This window comes from Microtus oregoni, unplaced genomic scaffold (assembly GCF_018167655.1).
Source record: "Microtus oregoni isolate MIOR12 unplaced genomic scaffold, Mior012 000004F_ref0000308, whole genome shotgun sequence".
NCBI lineage: Eukaryota > Metazoa > Chordata > Mammalia > Rodentia > Cricetidae > Microtus > Microtus oregoni.
This window is the reverse complement of record NW_024543063.1, coordinates 6,716,276-6,734,200: the sequence shown is the minus strand read 5'-3', so window position 1 is coordinate 6,734,200 and position 17,925 is coordinate 6,716,276. Positions and strand designations below refer to the sequence as shown.

Below are 17,925 nucleotides of genomic sequence, written 5' to 3'. Positions count from 1 at the left end.
ACACTCATAATATTGATCAGAAGTCAGGCCAGATATTTATTTTGTCTTTGCTCCATGAGTATAAATTCTCGTCTGTTGTCTCCCGCTCCCTGCATGTGGGATTTACAGTGGCCAGTTTCTTAAAAGCTTTCAGTAATTAAGGAATAAATATCCATCGGTCTTTGTTAGCCATCCACAGTGCAGTGGCCTGACCCCCTAGCAACGCAGCTCCGGAGAAGGCATGCATGTGAGCAGGGGTTGGTGCTCAGCTAGCACTGGGCCTGGGCTTGCCCTGCAGGGAGGGAGCCCCCCTCTTTCCCAAACATATTGTTCCAGCCCTGTCTTCCATGCCTCCTCTCCCAGTTCCTGTTTGGCTTGAGGCAGGAAGCACTTTGCAAATTCCTTGCTGCTAGCCCTTTCTTTTCTCTTCTCCCTCTCTGTCCTTCCTCTCCTCATCTGTCACCAGCTCAGGACCATGTGTGGCTCCTCCAGTTTCACCTCCCCACCCCAAGGGCATTCATGCCTCCAGGATGACCTATAAAAATCTTTACTGAAAAATCCCCTTGCTGGCTTTAGGAAGAAAAGAGGTTTCCAGAAGGAGCGATGTGATGTGACATGTGCACACACAGAATTACTCCTTGCTCCTCTACCATTCGTGGGGAAGGTTCAGAGTGAGCTCTGAAGGCTTCACAGCGAGTTAACTTTTGGGAAAAGCCCTTGGTGCTCCAGAGCCTCCAGTGCTTGGTGAGGTCTGAAGGCTGCGGACCATACCACTGAGGGACAGCTCATCAGGCCAGCCCAGAAACACTATCACCAGGCAGGACTGCAGGCTCCCGGGAGGACCAGGGGTTGTCTGGCCACCCACCCCCACGTCTGTGTTTTAGTGACGCATCTCCTAGACATCCTCAGGACATGCTGAAAGCCAGTCAGAAGCTCCGTGAAAAACTTTTTCTTTCTGGGAATCAACCCATTAACCTTCTTAGCCCTTGGCAGTGTGCTGAGCCCTCCCTGCCAGACCCAAAACACAGCTGGTGACAGTTAGTTAGCAGGGCTCTGTCTTTGCAGAAGGAGCTGAGGAGGGAGCATCTGGGCAGCAAGAATGGAGAGGGATAAGACTCAGGCCCCGGGTAGAACTCAGTTGTTTTCCTCGCAGATGCCATGCTGGGTTCAGTCCCCAGCCCTACATAAAGGAAACCTGGCGGTGCACTCCAGCAGTGCCAGCCCTCAGGAGGTCAAGGTGTGTAGTGAGCCTCAGGCTGTCTTCAGCTCCATGAAGCTCTGTCTCACAAAAACAAAAGACAGAAAGGACCCCCTTCTCTAAAAAAGGTGCCCCATGCACAGTCTGACCTCTTCCTCTCCCAGACCTCCCCCTTACCCACCCCAGGGTCTCACCCTACACTTTTCTATTCTCTGGGGTCAAGGATTTGCCGGTGCTCAAATGACACTCCTTGCCTGGTCACAGGCGAGATGGCGGGACACTCATAGGATTTCAGCCTCAGATGGTGACTTCGGTCCCCACAACTGTAGTCTCCTTTCTCATTGTACCTTTTCTGAAAGTTGGGGGTGGGGCTGAGCAGCTTGTCAGTGCGTCCTCTGCGGTGGCAGAGACTCTAGATCTGTGGTATCCTTAATGGGGGCAGCTGGAAGCCTCCCGACCGTGGGCCTGGGCTGCCTAACATTCTGCCCCATCCGGCCCTGGGGCGTCTGGTTCCAGCATCCATCCATGCTCGTGGCTCGTTCAGCTCTAAATAAACGAAGAGATGCTGCAGAGGGCTTAAGTCTTAGTGGATGGCTGGAACAAATAACCTCAGGCTGAGGAGTTTGTTTGGGGAAGGGAGTGTGGGAACTGGGGACAGAACCCAGGGTCTCCCACATTCTAGCTATTAAACTGCATTCCAAGCTAGACAGAACAGTTGGTAAAGCCTTAGAAATGTACCGCTCAGGGTTAGAGGTTGAGAATTTCAGGATCAAGGTGCTAACAGATTGGATGTCTGGCGAGGATGCAGCATCTGACCCACAGGTGACATTCAGTTCTGCATCTTCACACTGTGAAAGGAACAAGCCAGCTTTGGGGCATCTTAGATAAGACACCAATCTGCCTTCCGACTTAGTCATCTCCCCAAAAACCCAGCTCATAAGACCGTTATCTTGGGGCTTGTGTGATGGAGGAGGGTCATCTCAAGTGACGTCAAGTAACGAGTTCAGGGGTGGGGGACACTTACTCGCAGAGCATACCAGTCACAGAGTATTGCAGCAGTGACCTCATGAGCTCATAGAAGGGAGCTGCTGCCAACTTTTCACTTGCTGAGGAGGACACCAAACCTAGATGCCAGTGTTGGGCAGCTGGAAGTGTGGGGAGTGCCTACATCCCAGGACACATCTTGAGTCACCTGAGGACAGACAAGTCCCAGTCATTGCCATCCTAGCCATCCATGGTGTTGTCACTGCTTTGCCCTGATAACAAGCCTTGCTGTGAATGCTCCTGCTGGGGTCTGCCAGCACTAAACACAGGGGACTCATGGAAAGACTAGACCCAAGAGTCCAGCATAGAGTGCAGTGCAGCCTGCACACAGTAGGGGAACTCATGAGAAGACAAGACCCCAAGGGTCCATCATGGACCACAGTGCAGCCTGCACACAGTGAAGAGCTCCTGGCCCAGGTCTCCACAGAAGTAGTTAAGTCTTTTGCACACTCTAACTTCACATTTTCCCTCCTACATGGCAGTGATGCCGTCTGTCTCAGTCCCCATCCTGAGATCTGATGGATTTCACCTCAAGTCTGGTGCCACGGGGTCAGTGATCCTGCATCTGTGTGACCTTCCTATGCCCTCTACTCACAGAAGGCTGTGGTCCATGAAGTCAGTCTTGATTTTTTCGAGACAGGGTTTCTCTGTAGCTTTGGAACCTGTCCTGAAACTAGTTCTTGTAGACTCACAGAGCTCTGCCTGCCTCTGCCTCCCGAGTGCTGGGATTAAAGGCGTGCGCCACCACCGCCAGGCTCATGAAGTCCGTCTTATTCCCTCCCATGCCCCCCCACTCACCACTTTGGGGAATCCCTTGGCGTTCCATGTTACCAGCTGCCGGTCTGACTGGCAGTGAGACGTGACCCAGGTGTATTGGTTAGGGCTGCTATTGCTGTGACGAAACACCATGACCAAAGCAACTTGAGGGGGAGAGTGTTTGACTTAAACTTCCACGTGTAGTCCTGTATTGAAGGAAGCTATGGCAAAAATTCAAACAGAGCTGGAACCTGGAGGCAGGAGCTGCTGCAGGGGCCATGGAGGGTGCTGCTCACGGGCTTGCTCCTTTGCTTAGCCCCTTCCCACTCCATATCAATCACTGGTTTAAAAAAAAAAAAACCCACAGGCTTACCTGCAGCAGCCCCTCTTATGGAGGCGTGTTCTCATAAGGCTCCCGCTCTGAAGGCTCTAGCTTGTCAAGTTGTCATAAAACTAGCCAGGACACTAGGCAGCTGTTTCTGTGCTGGGACCTGGGCACTCAGCCAGGTCACCACTCCTTAAGGTCAGGAGTGGCAGTGCCCATCCATCAAGCTATAGCATCAGAATCCTTGGCTGAGCCCAGTAGACACTGAGACACCTGCAGGGCTTCTAGCTCTGCCACCCGGTCCTACCCATTCTCTAAACCCAAGGCTTGTGTCTGGTCAGTGATGGCCTGTTGCTTAAACACCAAAAGGAGGCAGGGGGCCATTCCCTGTATCTCCTGAAAACGTCTGTTCTTTGTGTTTTTAGGGATGGGGTCGGTGTCTGTCTTCTGACATATTACTACCCCCCTCCCTCTCTGCAGTTGATTTATTTAAAGGTGTGTCAGCACCAAGACCTGATGAGGAGCTGGCCCCTCCTCCCTGCTGATGGCAGCCGTGCCAATAATTCATTTTTTAGCTCATTAGCTAACAGAGGCTGTGAGCAGTGGTCCTCCAGGGCATTGGAATGAGGAGAGGTGATCTACTGCCAGCTCCGCTGCTCTTGAACTGGCCTTCCTTGGGGACAATGAAACGCATGGCCAAGGGACCCGAGCATAACAATTGGAGTCACTGCTCCTTGGCACTGTGGTTTCCTAGGGTGGCGATGCTGACAGAATGGAACCAAAACTGTTATCAGAGTGTCCCCTCTCACTGGTGAGAGCTGTGGAGAAAGATGGCTAAGCCACCATAGCCGACGATCATATGCAGGGTGCAGGGGCTGGAAGTGCATGGTGGATAGGACTGTTGTCTGGGGAGGTCTCTCTTCCTGGCTTGCATGACCTTTCTGCTGCACATGGACCCCAGCCATGTGAGTTTGCAGATCTTTCTCAAGGACCACATTTAACCTTATCTACTCCCGAAAGACCTTGTCTCCAAATGAAGCCACACACGCGAACTTGGCGTCAACCAGTTTGACCCATGACAACAGAGCACCTTAGGCTTCTCAAACCTGTGCATACACACACCCCAAACTTAGCTTCTCAGACCTGTGCATACACACACCCCAAACTTAGCCCCAGCCACACTGATAACTATGGGATCTTTTGAATTAGCCAAGACCCTTTACCCTGGATGTCTGGGGCCTCCACACCTTCAAGGGACTCACCAAACGCCTGGACAAGAGCTGCTCAGAATGATGAGTTCTGGGGCTCTTATAGTGACAGGCAGCCACAGATTAGAAACCCCCAACACACCACAGGCGTCTTTGCTTGCCCATCACATGACACCACACTAGTCCATGCTACGTGCCTGACCATAACTGACCCTGAGTGGTTAGAGGTAGGTTTTCTCCAGTTTGCTGCCATGAAAGGGCTACTGTGGCCAGCGTGGAAGCCACATGGGTGGTCTTAGGTCTGGACAGCCCTGACTTCACTAAGTGTCACCGGGCCCATTTTAGAGATGGCAAAACAAGTGTCTGAGGAGGGGAAGGTGAGAAGAAGAGCGAGTGCTGAGACACTGAGATCTCCAGGAAGAAGAGAACGCAGCCTCATAGCACAGCATCAGTGGGGTTCCTTTTCCCTCAGCCATTGGGGAAAGCTCACCAAGTCACATGTTGGGGTGCACTTGTTAGGGTAGGCAGTGGTCAGACACACACACACACACACACAAAAAAAAACAGATTCTGAGCAGCAGAGAGAACTTGAGAGTTGATGGGAACAACTAAATTCATACCCATAAGCCTCCATTGCCCTGGACCAGGCTCTATTTCTATACAAAAAGGACTTCAGCTTAAAAAGGTGAGATCTGAAGCAGCCATGAAGCTCTAGTGAGCTCGAAGGCCAGAGGACCCAGCAGTCAGCATCACAGGGTTCTATGTTTTAAAGCTACACCGCGAGCGGGTCTAGGGCTCATCCTTGGTGGAGGCAGGGATCTGTGCTCAGTCTTTGGCTGGGTATTTGAATATTAAAATGAAATTTTAATCATTGCAGTTAAGACCAGAGTTCTGATGTGAAGTTCCCCCGTTACCCCTGAATGATCTGGCAATGACTTTTAAAACCAACTGGAGCAGAATAAGACAGTCTGATTTTAATGCCTACCCAAAAATGAGAGTTAGCAGATTGGAAATTGGAGGTCTGGACGTCTCCTACACCATTAGCCCTTCTCATTTAATTCACGTCTTGCACTTTCTCCTTTCTGATTTATGAACTACATCAACAAACGTGTAACATATTATAAACAAGCTCTTAAAATAGAACCAGGACCACTGGGGTTTAGGTCTTGCGTTTCCTGGATGTCCCCCACCTTTCTGCCTAAGTAAAGGGTGTGTGTAAGGGCTTTGCCGCAGTTCTGGGAGCCAGTTTATCTCCGCTGAAGCCAAGTGTTTGTCCTGGAAATCTCTGAATGAAGAGTCAGGGGTCACTTGGGGGTCACTCACTTGTACCAGGAAGTGAAGCAAAACTAATCCAGATTTACCCCTGGAAGAATCTGTTTGCCTAAGTATTTAAAACAGATTAGGGCTAACCTGACACTAGGTCACCAGGCGCAATGTAAACACTGTGCAGAGGTGTAAACGAGGCCTTTCTTCTGGGCCTCGAAGCAGAAATGTAATGAGTTTTCTTTCTGGAGGGTTGGGGGAAGGCCCTTGATTCCTTCAAGCGGCTGCTAGCTGTGTGTTCTGATTATTGCAGGGAGAGGCTCCGGGTTTCAGGAGTCATTGTGAGTCAGTGTCTTACTGAATCTGAGATAATTAGTCTCTGTGTGTGGGGTTTGCTTGCTCTCTTCATCATCCTGAAAAAGCCGAGCTCGGTCCTCAGGCACACACCACAGGCTGCTGGGAAAATTCTAAAGGCTACTCATGAAATAGTAGATCCTCTTTAAACACACACACACTCTTTAAGCACACACACATACACACACACACACACACATGCACACACACACATGCACACACACACACACACACACACACACACACACACACGCAGATGCGCACATACACTGCCCCTTTTCCTAGCAATGAGCTTAGTCAGGAGGACTGTGGAGTTCAATGTCTCATCCTTCCTCTCTGTTGTTTTGTTTTGGAGAAGCCAGCAATGTTTAACCTTGCTCTCCCAGAGCATAAAGGCAGCTCACTGGAGCCTCTCACTGTGTGCCCATGACTGGCCCGGAACTCACAGGCCCACCTGCCTCTGCCTCCCAAGTGCTGGAATGAAAGGTGTGCACCACCATGCCCAACAAGCCTGCCTTGATCGATATAAACACCACCTCCTAGGAGGTTTGCTTTCCTCCTTTTCTCCTCCACTCTGCCCCTCCTCCTCAGCTCTGCAGTGCTCCCCAAATGATAGACCCTGGGAGTGGGAGCTGCGTCCCTGAACCTCCTAGACCCCGGCTGTGCTGGAGGCTGGGGACCAGGCACCATGGTGCCTATCACATCGTCGTTGCTCTCCGCACTGCAGAGCCTTCCAGTCTCACCTGCCCTCTGTCCCTAGCTTTGCTCCAGCCTTAGAGGTTGCCCACCTTTTCTCTCTGAGATTGGGCCCTGGAACACTTTTCTCCAGAAATCAGCATTCCGCCCCCTTCCCCTTAAGCCTTCCACAAGTCTCCAAAGAGATGACATATTCCTGTGTGAACCTTCAGTGTCCCCTTCGTCTGAAGAGTGGGAGACCCTTGGGGACTCACACGTGTCTTCATCTGGGGGTGTGGGTGAGTCAAGAGCAAAGAACACCAGTCCCCTCAGATGACGCCTCTGCTGCCCCACCTCTGTCTCTTGCCAGCCTTAGAGCATAGGGACAGCTCACCTTTCTTTTAGGTCAGTATAAGCAAGTCTTGCTGGGGGTTGGGAAGTCCTCTTCCTTCCTTGCTCAAAGAAAGCCCAAGCCTTTGAGCTATGAAGCCTCTGTTTGCATTGCACTGATGCAGGCCCCCAGGCCATGAGCAGTGGGTAGGCTGTTCTTTCATCAGAGATTCTGACTCTGGAACCCCTGGAACCGTAGGGAAAGCTGTAGGCAGCAAGGATACCACTTCTAGAAACCACGAATAGAGGTTTCCCCAAGAGGGTTTTATCCCAAAAGCAGACTTTCCTGTTCCCTTCCCGGTCCTCCTAATCATGGTGGCTGCCAGAGCAGGGGTTCCAGCCTCTCTGTTCCAAAGCCCAGTCCTGAGTGTGCCTATCTTCTGACTCTTGTAGGGAAGAAAAGGAACGGTGGATCCGGGCCAAGTATGAACAAAAACTCTTCCTGGCCCCACTGCCATGTACAGAGTTCTCCTTGGGCCAGCAACTGCTGCGTGCCACCGCGGAGGAAGACCTGCGGACTGTCATCCTGCTCCTGGCACACGGGTCCCGGGATGAGGTGAATGAGACCTGCGGGGAAGGCGATGGACGCACGGCATTGCACCTGGCCTGCCGCAAGGGCAGCGTGGTCCTGGCTCAGCTGCTAATCTGGGTAGGTGGAGCCACTGTGGGGTCAGAATGCATCGTGCTACTGGCATCTCCTTCCTGTACAAGGCTGCCATGCCTGAGAGCTGACCCTCAAAGGATTGGAGCCTTACATCTGGGCTTACCTGCAGGAGGGCATGGAACAGCAGGGGAAGCTGGGTGCAGGGCGGAAAGGAAACTGGCGCATTTGCTCAGTGCTCATTTCTGAAGTGTCTTTCTAGTGGCCCCTCGGGTCAGACATTCTGCAGGGAGAGATACGGGGCTTGTTTCTCAATGTCATCGTCTTGCAGGCAAGGGCAGGAGCATGAATAACTTGAATGGCTTCTAGGCGGCCCCTTGCCAAACCTTGGAATCTTTACTCCCTGTTATGAGAGAGTGAAGGTACTGGCCCTAGGCACCGAGGTCTGATATGTGGGAGCTGTCACCCAGCCTCTCTCGCACTGCTTTAATGACTTTCTTCTCAGGAAAAACAAAATTTTATTTCACTTAAATTTGAATTTGAACTTTTTAAGAAACTGAAATTGTAACATGGTTGTAGAGAGAGGCCCTGCCTGTCCTGCCTGTGTGTGCTGAGCTGGGATGCCCTAGTGCCATGTCCCCAGGCAGCTTCCTAAACACCTCTTAGGAACATCTGCCACTCAGACCCTGGGGCCTCTCCTCTCTCTCTCTCTGTGTGTGTGTGTGTGTGAGAGAGAGAGAGAGAGAGAGAGAGAGAGAGAGAGAGAGAGAGAGAAGAAGAAGAAGAAGAAGGAGGAGGAGGAGGAGGAGGAGGAGGAGGAGGAAGAGGAGGAGGGAGGGAGGGAGAGAAGGAAGAAGGGAGGGAGGGAGAGAGGAAAGGAGGGAGGGAGGAAGAGAAGGAAAGGAAGGAGGGAGGGAGGGAGGGAGGGAGGGAGGGAGGACGTGTGCACACACCAGGAGGGCACCTCAAGTGTTCTTCACGCATTATCCACTTCAGGTTTTCTTGTTGCTGTTCATTTGTTGAGACAGGTTTGTTTGAATCTCCAACTCAGAGCACGCCTAAGGCTGCTTAAGACCTGGTAGCCACATTTGCCATGAGATACCTCTCACACCTTCCTCAAACCCAGGAGTGCTTTGTTCAGATTAAATTTGGCTTTATTAATTGGGTTTGATTGGTTTGTTACATCTGCGGTGATGGATTCCCATTAACCAGGGATTCAAAAATTATCAAGGTTATCTGTCTCATTGCCTTAACCTGGCCTAGTAGACAGGCTGGCCAGCATGCCCCAGGGGCCACTGCTCCACCTCCCCAGGGACCGGGATTACAAGCTTGCACCACCACACTCAGATTTTTGTTTTCAATATAGTTTAAGGGATGGTGCTCAAGCCCTCTAAATTATGAGATTAGCTATGTGATGACTGAGATACCTTACCCCAGTTTCTTCCTGTTTTTAATCCACATTTTGGAGTACAGTGGAGAATGAGAAGATGCAGGTTAAGTCAGGGTAATTGGTATTCGTCCTCACCCTCGCTGCCATTAAATGACGGTTGTGTTTGGTGTGCTTGCACTGCGGCAGCAACACTGCAGAGCACAGATACTGTGCTGTCGCAGCCCTGGAAGCTACAGACAGACTTCAGAACACCCAAAGGGCTCCTTTCCCACAAGGCTTTGCTCCTCAGCTAGCAGCTAGAACCTTGCTGTGGCCCCATGTGGTTGGTCTCTTGTGTAAGCATGCATCCTGGTGTCTCGTTCCTTTCTCAGCTCAGCAGATGGAGCCCCAGTCTAAAGTACTGGTGGCTCTTTAAGACTTAAACTTGGTAATTTGGGGGGCATAGCCTACCCGCACTCATCTCCTTCTCACGCTGTCCAGAAGCTCTTGATTGCAGTGTTCCATGTTCCTTGTGTGTCAGAAACCCCGCCATACACTGATTTACTTGAACATATGTGAACTGTCCTTATCAATGAGCAAAAAAACTTGTGCTATGTTTATGAGTTGTTGCTTTTTAACTTTTTAAAGATTTATTTATTTATTTTAATTCACGTGTATATACGTAAGTATCTGCCAGTGCCCGGAGGGCCAGAAATGGGTGTCAAATTCCCTGGAGCTGCAGTTACAGATGGAAGTGAGCCATGTAGTCTGGGTGCTAGGATCCAAATTCACACCCTCCGGAATAGCAGTAGATGTACTTAACTGCTCAACCATCCCTTCAGCAGTGACTTTATTTTATTTTTAGGTGTGTCCAGGCACCTATAGGGGCCAAAAATGGGTACCATAAATGAGTTACAGACAGTGTGAACCACCCAACCCAGCTACCAGGAATTCAGTTCAGGTCCCCTACGGTGACTCTACGCCATTGCTGCAGCCCGTTATTTTATTTTTGCAGACTGGGGACAGAACCCACAGCTCTGTGAACTCTAGGCAAGACTGTAGCACTGAGTCTCCATGCAGTTTCGTAGACTACATGGCCGAGTGAACTGGCTAGGCTAATCTTCAGGGCTTCCCTGGGCTACTGAGAAAGATTCAGCAAAGATAAACCTCTCCTCACTAGCTCTGCCAGTGACAGCTTTGGAACAAAATGTGCTCTAGCCGAGGATGGAGAAACTGAATTAGGCTTGTGTGTTTAGGTGTTACATAGCTATTAGGAGTCACGCTTTGGAGTAAGTTTTGATAATGTAGGAAGATGTTCAATGTCCAGTTCAGTAAGAAAAAAAAGCACAAATGATTAGAAAGGACCGAGAGTATAGCTTACTGGTATATTCTCAGTTAGCAGGTGCCAAGCCCTGGACCCCACCTCCAGTACTGAAGAATGGGAAGCGCACATACAGAAATAACAAACTATTGGCAGGGATTTTCCTCTCTTGTGCTGACATGTGTCTCTTATGTGTTTTCTGTTGTGAAACTGAGATGCCTCTGAGATCTTTTGAAAAATATTTATCTTTGGTGTGTGCGTGTGCATGCACACACACATATATACACGTGGCACAGCAGTCCTGCAGAGATCAGAGGGTAGCTTGCAAACGTTGGTTCTCTCTCTCAACACTGTAAGTTCTGTAGATCAAACTCAGATCTCAGTCTTGACAAGGACTCTTACCCCCTGAGCCATTCTTCTGCCCTTGCCCATTTATATACAACTGGAAAGGTAAAACGAAGAGCAAGGTTAAAGCCCTCTTTGCCCTGCTTGTGTGATATAAATACGGGTGGGGTGCTTCTCCTAACAGGGCAGATACAGATCCTGATCTCAACAACATGTGGACATTCGGTTTTCAGTTCCTCTCCGTCCCAGATGTCTCCACCGCAGCTCAATCCACGTGTCGGAGCTGACGGTGTGACCTACCCCTGCCTGCCCTCAGCTCCCCACGGACACTAACTCGTTCTCTGTTGCCTCTACAGTACGGGGTGGACGTCATGGCTCGAGACGCCCATGGGAACACAGCACTGGCCTATGCCCGGCAGGCCTCCAGCCAGGAGTGCATTGACGTGCTGCTCCAGTATGGCTGCCCCGATGAGCGCTTTGTGCTCATGGCTACCCCCAACCTGTCCAGGAAGAGCAACAGCAGGAACAACAGCAGCGGAAGGGCGCCCAGCATCATCTGAGCTCAGCCAACACTGTGCCTGGGATCCCATGCCCGCCTGCTCCAGGAGTCACAGCATGTGAGTTCCTCAGTCCCTCCCTCTTCCTGGTGGTCACTTCCACCCACCTGCCACTCACACACCCCACATGAAGTCTCCAAACCTGGACATCCTCAAGGGAAGAAGAGGAGGATGGAGGCCACAGAACCGAACCCTTTTCCCACACTCCGGAAGCAATGCAGGGGGGACTGACAACCTCCCGACTTTGAGGATAGCACACGACGAGGGACCCCTGTTCCACTGACCTGGAACCCGGGGGAGGGGTAGCAAGGAGAAGGGGCAGCTTCCCCTAACTGGCAGTTAAGCACATCAGTACATTTCACCTCGACCAAAAGGAGGCTTGGATTTCACATCTTCTCTGGGGAGCTTGACGGCATAAATCAGAAGCCAGCACAGTTTGTCAGGTCTGAAGCCCCTATGATGGTAGGTGTCAAATCAGTTGTAGCTAATCTGTCCAGGGAGAATACTGGCTTCATTACACTTGTATAGTCGAGTTCCTCCAGCATTACCGCTGTTTAATAGGACGTGATTAGTCATCACCGGGAAGAAGGCGTATTAGCCGAGGAGGTAGTTACATGGCACGCTCTGGTGATTGCCACGATGTGATTGCTGTGCGCTTAGAAGCATCATATTATCCCAGACATGTCTCTCCAGCCCTTGGAGCCCTCCTTTCTAAATTCACTGTCATAATTTAGTATCTGTTTAATTTTTCAGTCCAAAGAGAGGAAATCAGTTGCTGGGTATTATTTGACTGCACTCTCCTTCCTTGGTGCAAAAACAAAATGGAAAATAAATAAATAAATAAGAATAACCGGGAAATTCAAAAAGAAATCATGAATCCAGCTGGAAATAGCTTTTCAAGTATGCTCCAAAACTAAGTAAAAACATAAAATGCTATGGTTTTTTGTTTTTTTTTTCTAAGAGATTTTCTGTCCTTTGGCCACAGTGGATGTATCTGGCCTCAGTCACTCCCAATCCACAAGGTCTGAGTTATCCAGGTTTCTGTCGTAGAGAAGATGTGTGAAAATCTATTTGAATAAAAGAAGTTGATAAATATGCATTGATTTTTGTGCAGACAAATGGCAGCTCTGTTAATTTCTAAGTTGAGCTGGATGGGCACCAGTATTGTGCAACTAGCTGAGATCGGAGGGTGACAGATCAGTGCAATGGGCAGTGCCTCCAGCAGCAAGCACTTCCGTGAGTGTGGCGCGCAGCTCTTGAAAAGGCGCTTATCAGAACAAGATGGTGGGATGATTCGCTTATTAAAGCCAGGAAGCGAAGGGGGACGAGTGGGAAGGAGCCTGTGAGTCCACATCCCGAAGGCAGGATGGAGAGCCGAGGCCACTCTTCCCAACCAAAAGCGAGGGGCTGTGGCAAGAAGGGGTGCTTGTTGGCACCCTGTAAGCAGCTGCCCACCATTCTGGCACAGCTGACTCCTAAGAGCCTGCAGACTCTGTATGCTCCGTCCCGTCTGTTTCTAACGTGTGACTGGTTTGCCTTCGTGGGCCACAGGGTGCATCAGACACCAGCCACCTTCAGCACGGTGGTCAAGAACACCAAACTGTGACACTATTTAGTTTAAAAAAAAAAAATGAGGGGCAACCTTGCCAGAGAGCCCTCGTGGCAGTGTGGCAGGAAGAAGGCCATCACACTGGAAGACTGGGCAAAGCCACCCCCTGGCATCCTGTGGAGAAGCTCCTTGCTCTCATATATTGAACTTTATATTTTGTAAGAGTTTTTCCTCTTCTTTCACTTTTTAAAGAAAAAAATTTTAAGTAGACGGGAACAAAAGTAAAGCTTTAGACAGCATTTCCATGTGGGTGAGTGTCTCGTGGAGATCTCCAGTATCAGCGCGGCTGGGACTGACCAGGATCCAAAAATGTCACAGGTGCAAAAGCCACAGGCCTGAGACTCCTGAGCTCAGTTCCACGAGCCCTGTGTTTGGTTTTTCATCCTGCTCCTCATCACTGTGTCATTTCTGTTAGTGCGAATAGAGAAAGCAAGCTGTCATAGCCTATTTTTGAAGAATGCATTAGCACCCAACCCTGCACTCCGCATTCGCCTCCACGTAGCCTTTACCATAGACTTCTATAGAGAACACAGATAGAGTATAAATGAGAGTCTTAAATTATTTCATTGTAGTTAATTCCCACTATAGGAGTGCTTTTATCATAGGGGAGCCTGCTTCAGAAGGGAAATGGAGTCCTTCCTGAGGCTTCTCTTCGGGGTGTATATGAGTGTGTACATATTATTATGTTTATAATATGATATTTTCCCGATTGATTCCTTGTTTCACGTCACCCTCCACTGTCCGAATGCTCAGTTGCTCGCTCTGGTTGCCCCTCCCCCTCCCTTCTTCCCTTGGTCACTCTAACATCATCAAGTCTTCCTCAGAACACACGCCCCTCCCCTGCCAGTTTTAGCTGTGCTGAACTGTCCAAGGGGGCAGCCCCCTTTTCCCAAGCCTGAGTTCTGACCACAGGTAGAATGGTGGTGGTGGGGCCTCTAGGGTTCTCTACAGATGAAGGAGAGAAGCAGCCTAACCTGTGCCTGTAGTTCACCTTCAGACCCAGGGCCTCCCCTCAGTGAGAACCTTCTTTTTCCCATTTCCAAGCCGACCACCAAGGCTGCGTGAAACCAGGAGCAGGGTCGTGGGGAAGGGAGCTGGGGTTTCTGGAAAGCTCCCCCACGCTAGGCACTTGATTGAATGCAAATCACTTTTTTAAGGAGCATGTCAGAATAAGGTAGTGGGACAGTGGCCCGGAGAAGCAGGGGAGGGGAAGGAGCAGGTGAGTTCTCATTTTGGAACACAGCGTCAGAGCTGAGCCTCCCGTCCACCAGGAGCCAGGGCCTCCGAAGTAGCAGATGTGAGGAGCCCACGGCAAGTCCCTGCAACCTTTGTGTTCAGGGTGAATTTCCTCTTGTTGAGAAGTAGCCAGCTGGGGCCAGCAGCAGACTGGCCTGTGAGTTGTCCATCAACTGTCCCGGGGGCAGTCTAGCCTGTGGCTACCCCTGCTGAACCCCTAATGCCCTTCCCCAGGCCTGTGCACGGTGTCAGGGCTGGGAAGTGAAGCCCTCCTTATACTCCCCACTGCTGAGAAAACCCCTCCAAATTTTTTTTTGTCTTGTTTTCCGGAGAAAAACCAAGCGCTACTTTCCTACGGCCCCCGACTGTCACTCAAACCGAAGGTGAGGCTCTCTCCTCCAGCCTTGTACCTCTGCTGTGGATCCTCCACTCTCCTCCCTGCAGGTCCCGTGAGGCTGCTGGGACATACACACCATCAGTGCCCCGTTCCCGTTAACTTTGAGGATCCTAGCACCTCAGGCCTTGGGCTTCACTGCCCAACAATCCCCAGAGGAGCTTGCTCAGAGTGCTTTGTGGCATCTCCTGGGTCAAGACCGCAGTTGGTGGGTTGTGACTGAACCTGGTGAACCAGGGACCTGCCGGCCCTAAGCCTGAGCTGTACTCTTTAGTTGCCAAGGTTGCCACCATCCTGCCCTGAACTCAAGCTGTTTTATGGCTGAGATGGGAGCTCTCTACCCCTCCTGGGGACACGGCCCACAGCGCACGGGCACGGCTAGGAGGCGTGTGATCAGGGCCTCCGAGCTACCAGCAGGGCAGAGGGTTTCAGAAGCAAGCCCAGGCCTTTTGGTGGGTCTCGGCTTGTCTGTCTCCACCGTCACACCCTATAAAGTCCTTGAGGCTTTGCTAGACCTCTGCCAGGGTTGTATTTTGACTTTGAAACAAATTGAAGGGCAGTCAGGAAGGAATTTGAGCGTCTACAGAGTTTCTCCCCCACTGCGCCTGTTGTGAAGGCACAGCTGGAGGTGATTCCACTCTTGTTAGTTCCTAGAAAGCTGTCGAAGGCCGTGGGTGTCTCACCAGTGTGCAGCCTCCTCCACTGTGTGTGCCCCACCGCTGCCAGGCCTGGCTACCACACAGCGGGACCAGGAGACCCACGTGACCCAACTCTCTGTGCCTGCCCTGTTTGGGGGCCTTAAAAGCCACACTGAGGTAGATGGGTTTTTAGCTAAAATTTAACATTTCTCCTTGAGAGGTGGTAGAGGGAGGGGGACAGGCTCAGCATCCAGGCAGCACTAGTCCTCAGGCTTAGTCCCACCCTAGAGCTAAGAAGCAGCCATCTCAGCTCAGAGAAGCCAGCGCCAGAAGCCAGGGCTCATCTCTTCATGGGGAAAGAAACCACTGACCATCTGGGGCCTTGGTGTTTCAAGACGCAAAGTCTCTTGCTGCTCAGGAGCTCCGGCCCATGCTTTTGCAAATGCTCATATTTCTGTTTAGTCTCTGTGCCTGCTGCTCCTTAAACAGTGGTTTGCACCTGGGTCCGAGCTGAAGAGAGAGCATTTCACCAATTCACCGTCGATGACTCTAGACAGCCCACAAAGTTTCAGCAGGCCCAGGTCAGGCGTGTTCACATGCCATCAGCCCGGTGACTCCTTGCCCAAGGCAGTGCGCAGTGAGGGTCCATGGAATAGCCGGCCGCCTGGCCCTCATCTCAAGAGGCCAATTTTCCTATAGAAGAGTAGTATTTAGTTTAAGGTTTGCTCCTGTCTGGTCAAAGCTTTCTTCACTGAGGCCTCTCCCGTAGTGAGCCTCAGGTGAGTGTGGGCACCCAGCACTGGCAGCCGCGCTAGGGTCCAAGCTAGTGGCCTTGGTGAGCAGGAGAGAAGTCAGCTCAGGGCTCGTCTTTGTTCTGCTGGGCACATGGCATCTGCAGGGGACCCCGCGGGGGTCATGAATCAAGCCATATGATGGACTCTCCCGCCATAAGGGAGAACTGATCTGGAATTCTGTGTTCAGGGAATCACATAGCCTTCATCTTGTTTCGGGTGAAATGAAGGAACCAAGAGGTGTAAATGGGTGGGGGGGGGTGGGACTAGGCCCAGAGGAGAGCCCCGTGACACACTGCTACTAGGAACAACCCCAGGGTCCAGGTGCAGGACTGCATCCACACTAGCCCATGCTAACGTCTGGATAGAGAGGGCTCTCAACTGCTTGCAGAAAGACAAACTTAGCCAACTGCTGGTGGGTCTCGTGGACTCACTGAGGGCATTGAGTAGAAAGACCCATGTGGCCCAAAACAGAATTGTCAACAGCCCTCTTATCCACAGCAGAGGGCTCACAAAATGCCTGACCCACCTGGCTCATCAGGATGGGCAGAGAAGGGACCGAGGACGCTGTGCAGTCCAAATGTGGCTTCTGGTTCTTTCTCTCATGTGCACATTGCTCACCTACCAGGTCCTGCAGTTTTCTTACCAGGGTGGTGCTGAGGGTACCCAGGGCAGTTGAGTGGAGACCAGGCTGTTGTGTGATGGACAGGCAAAAGATACCTTTGAAACGTCCCTGTGACCAGAAGGGAAAGACAGCTGCACCTCCCTGTTGAAAATAACCCTTCTCTTATATGTAAAAACATCCTTTTCCCTCCCTACACTGTGGGACCTTTTGTGTTTGATTTTGAGGGGGTGGTGGTAGTGTTCTTCTAAACCCTATCAGTTCTCAAGATCCTCCAGCCCTGAGCCTGGGGAACTGAGCTCCAGAAAGGCACAGAAAGTGGCTGGTCTCTTCCAACGGCAGAGGACAGAACTCGTGGCATCCTCTCTTGCCCTCTTCCCATCCTTTCTCCTAGTCCATCCTGAGTCCTCATCTTGCCACAGCTTCTTTGCAAAGAGAAAACCCAGGCAAGGCAGGGCGCCCCTGGCACATGTCTGGGTGGGGGGGGGGGCAAAGAAGGCTACATAGAAGCACAGTGGGGGCTTCTCCAGAGGTGGGTGTCTGCCCGGGGCATTTTGATATTACCTCATTCCATAACTTTGTGTTTCCCAGTGACTGATGCTTTATTTATGCTTGTTTGTCCTGTAATTAAACCATCCACAGACATTTCGCTTTGCTTGTTCAGGTTAAATATGCTGGTTTGTATTTTCCTGCCTTGGGATTTTGTGTCAGGTGTACAGTATTCTGAGGGGAAAAAGAAAAGGAAAAGCGTGTAAAGTAACAGAGAGAGGTGGCTATAGAGTAGAGACCTCTTTCTAATAAAGAAATGAAAATATGTATCTACGGCTTCTGTTGTGTGTCTTCTTGGTAGCAATATGTCACAGTTGGTTTTTCTCACTCCCAGGAAGGTAAATCAGACGAGGGGCTTCAACTGCTCTGGGAATGCTTGTCCTGGAGACAGGCCACCATATGTGAGGGAACCAACCCCTCAGCCTGCAGCCAGAGACTCAGGAAGCTGGACAGATGTCTCCTCCATGTCACCAATCACAGGGGTGGGAAGCCCGATGCTTTGTGTCTCACTATTGCCCTGCCCACCTTCCCCACGTGACTGACAGGGAAGCCGTAGGCAGCTAGAAAATGGATCTCTCTCAGACATGCCAACTGTCAAAAGTATCATTACAGCTTTCTCACACAAAGAGCATTATACAATCACTCCCATATTACAAAAGGAGGTAACACCCACCCCGGACACACCCACCGCATACACACCC

General features: G+C 51.0%; 1 protein-coding gene across 9 annotated transcripts in view; it reads left to right on the top strand.

Moving 5' to 3' along the window:
• Agap1 (ArfGAP with GTPase domain, ankyrin repeat and PH domain 1) overlaps nt 1-17,491 on the top strand; it is a 455,752-nt gene extending 438,261 nt beyond the window's left edge. For all 9 annotated transcript variants that reach the window (XM_041650295.1, XM_041650294.1, XM_041650296.1 and 6 more), the window contains 2 exons: nt 7,586-7,841; nt 11,185-17,491. In XM_041650295.1, coding sequence (XP_041506229.1) covers nt 7,586-7,841; nt 11,185-11,388 — 460 coding nt within the window. In that variant the 3' untranslated portion in view covers nt 11,389-17,491. The remainder of the gene's footprint in view (nt 1-7,585; nt 7,842-11,184) is intronic.
• Nucleotides 17,492-17,925: the final 434 nt, after the last annotated feature.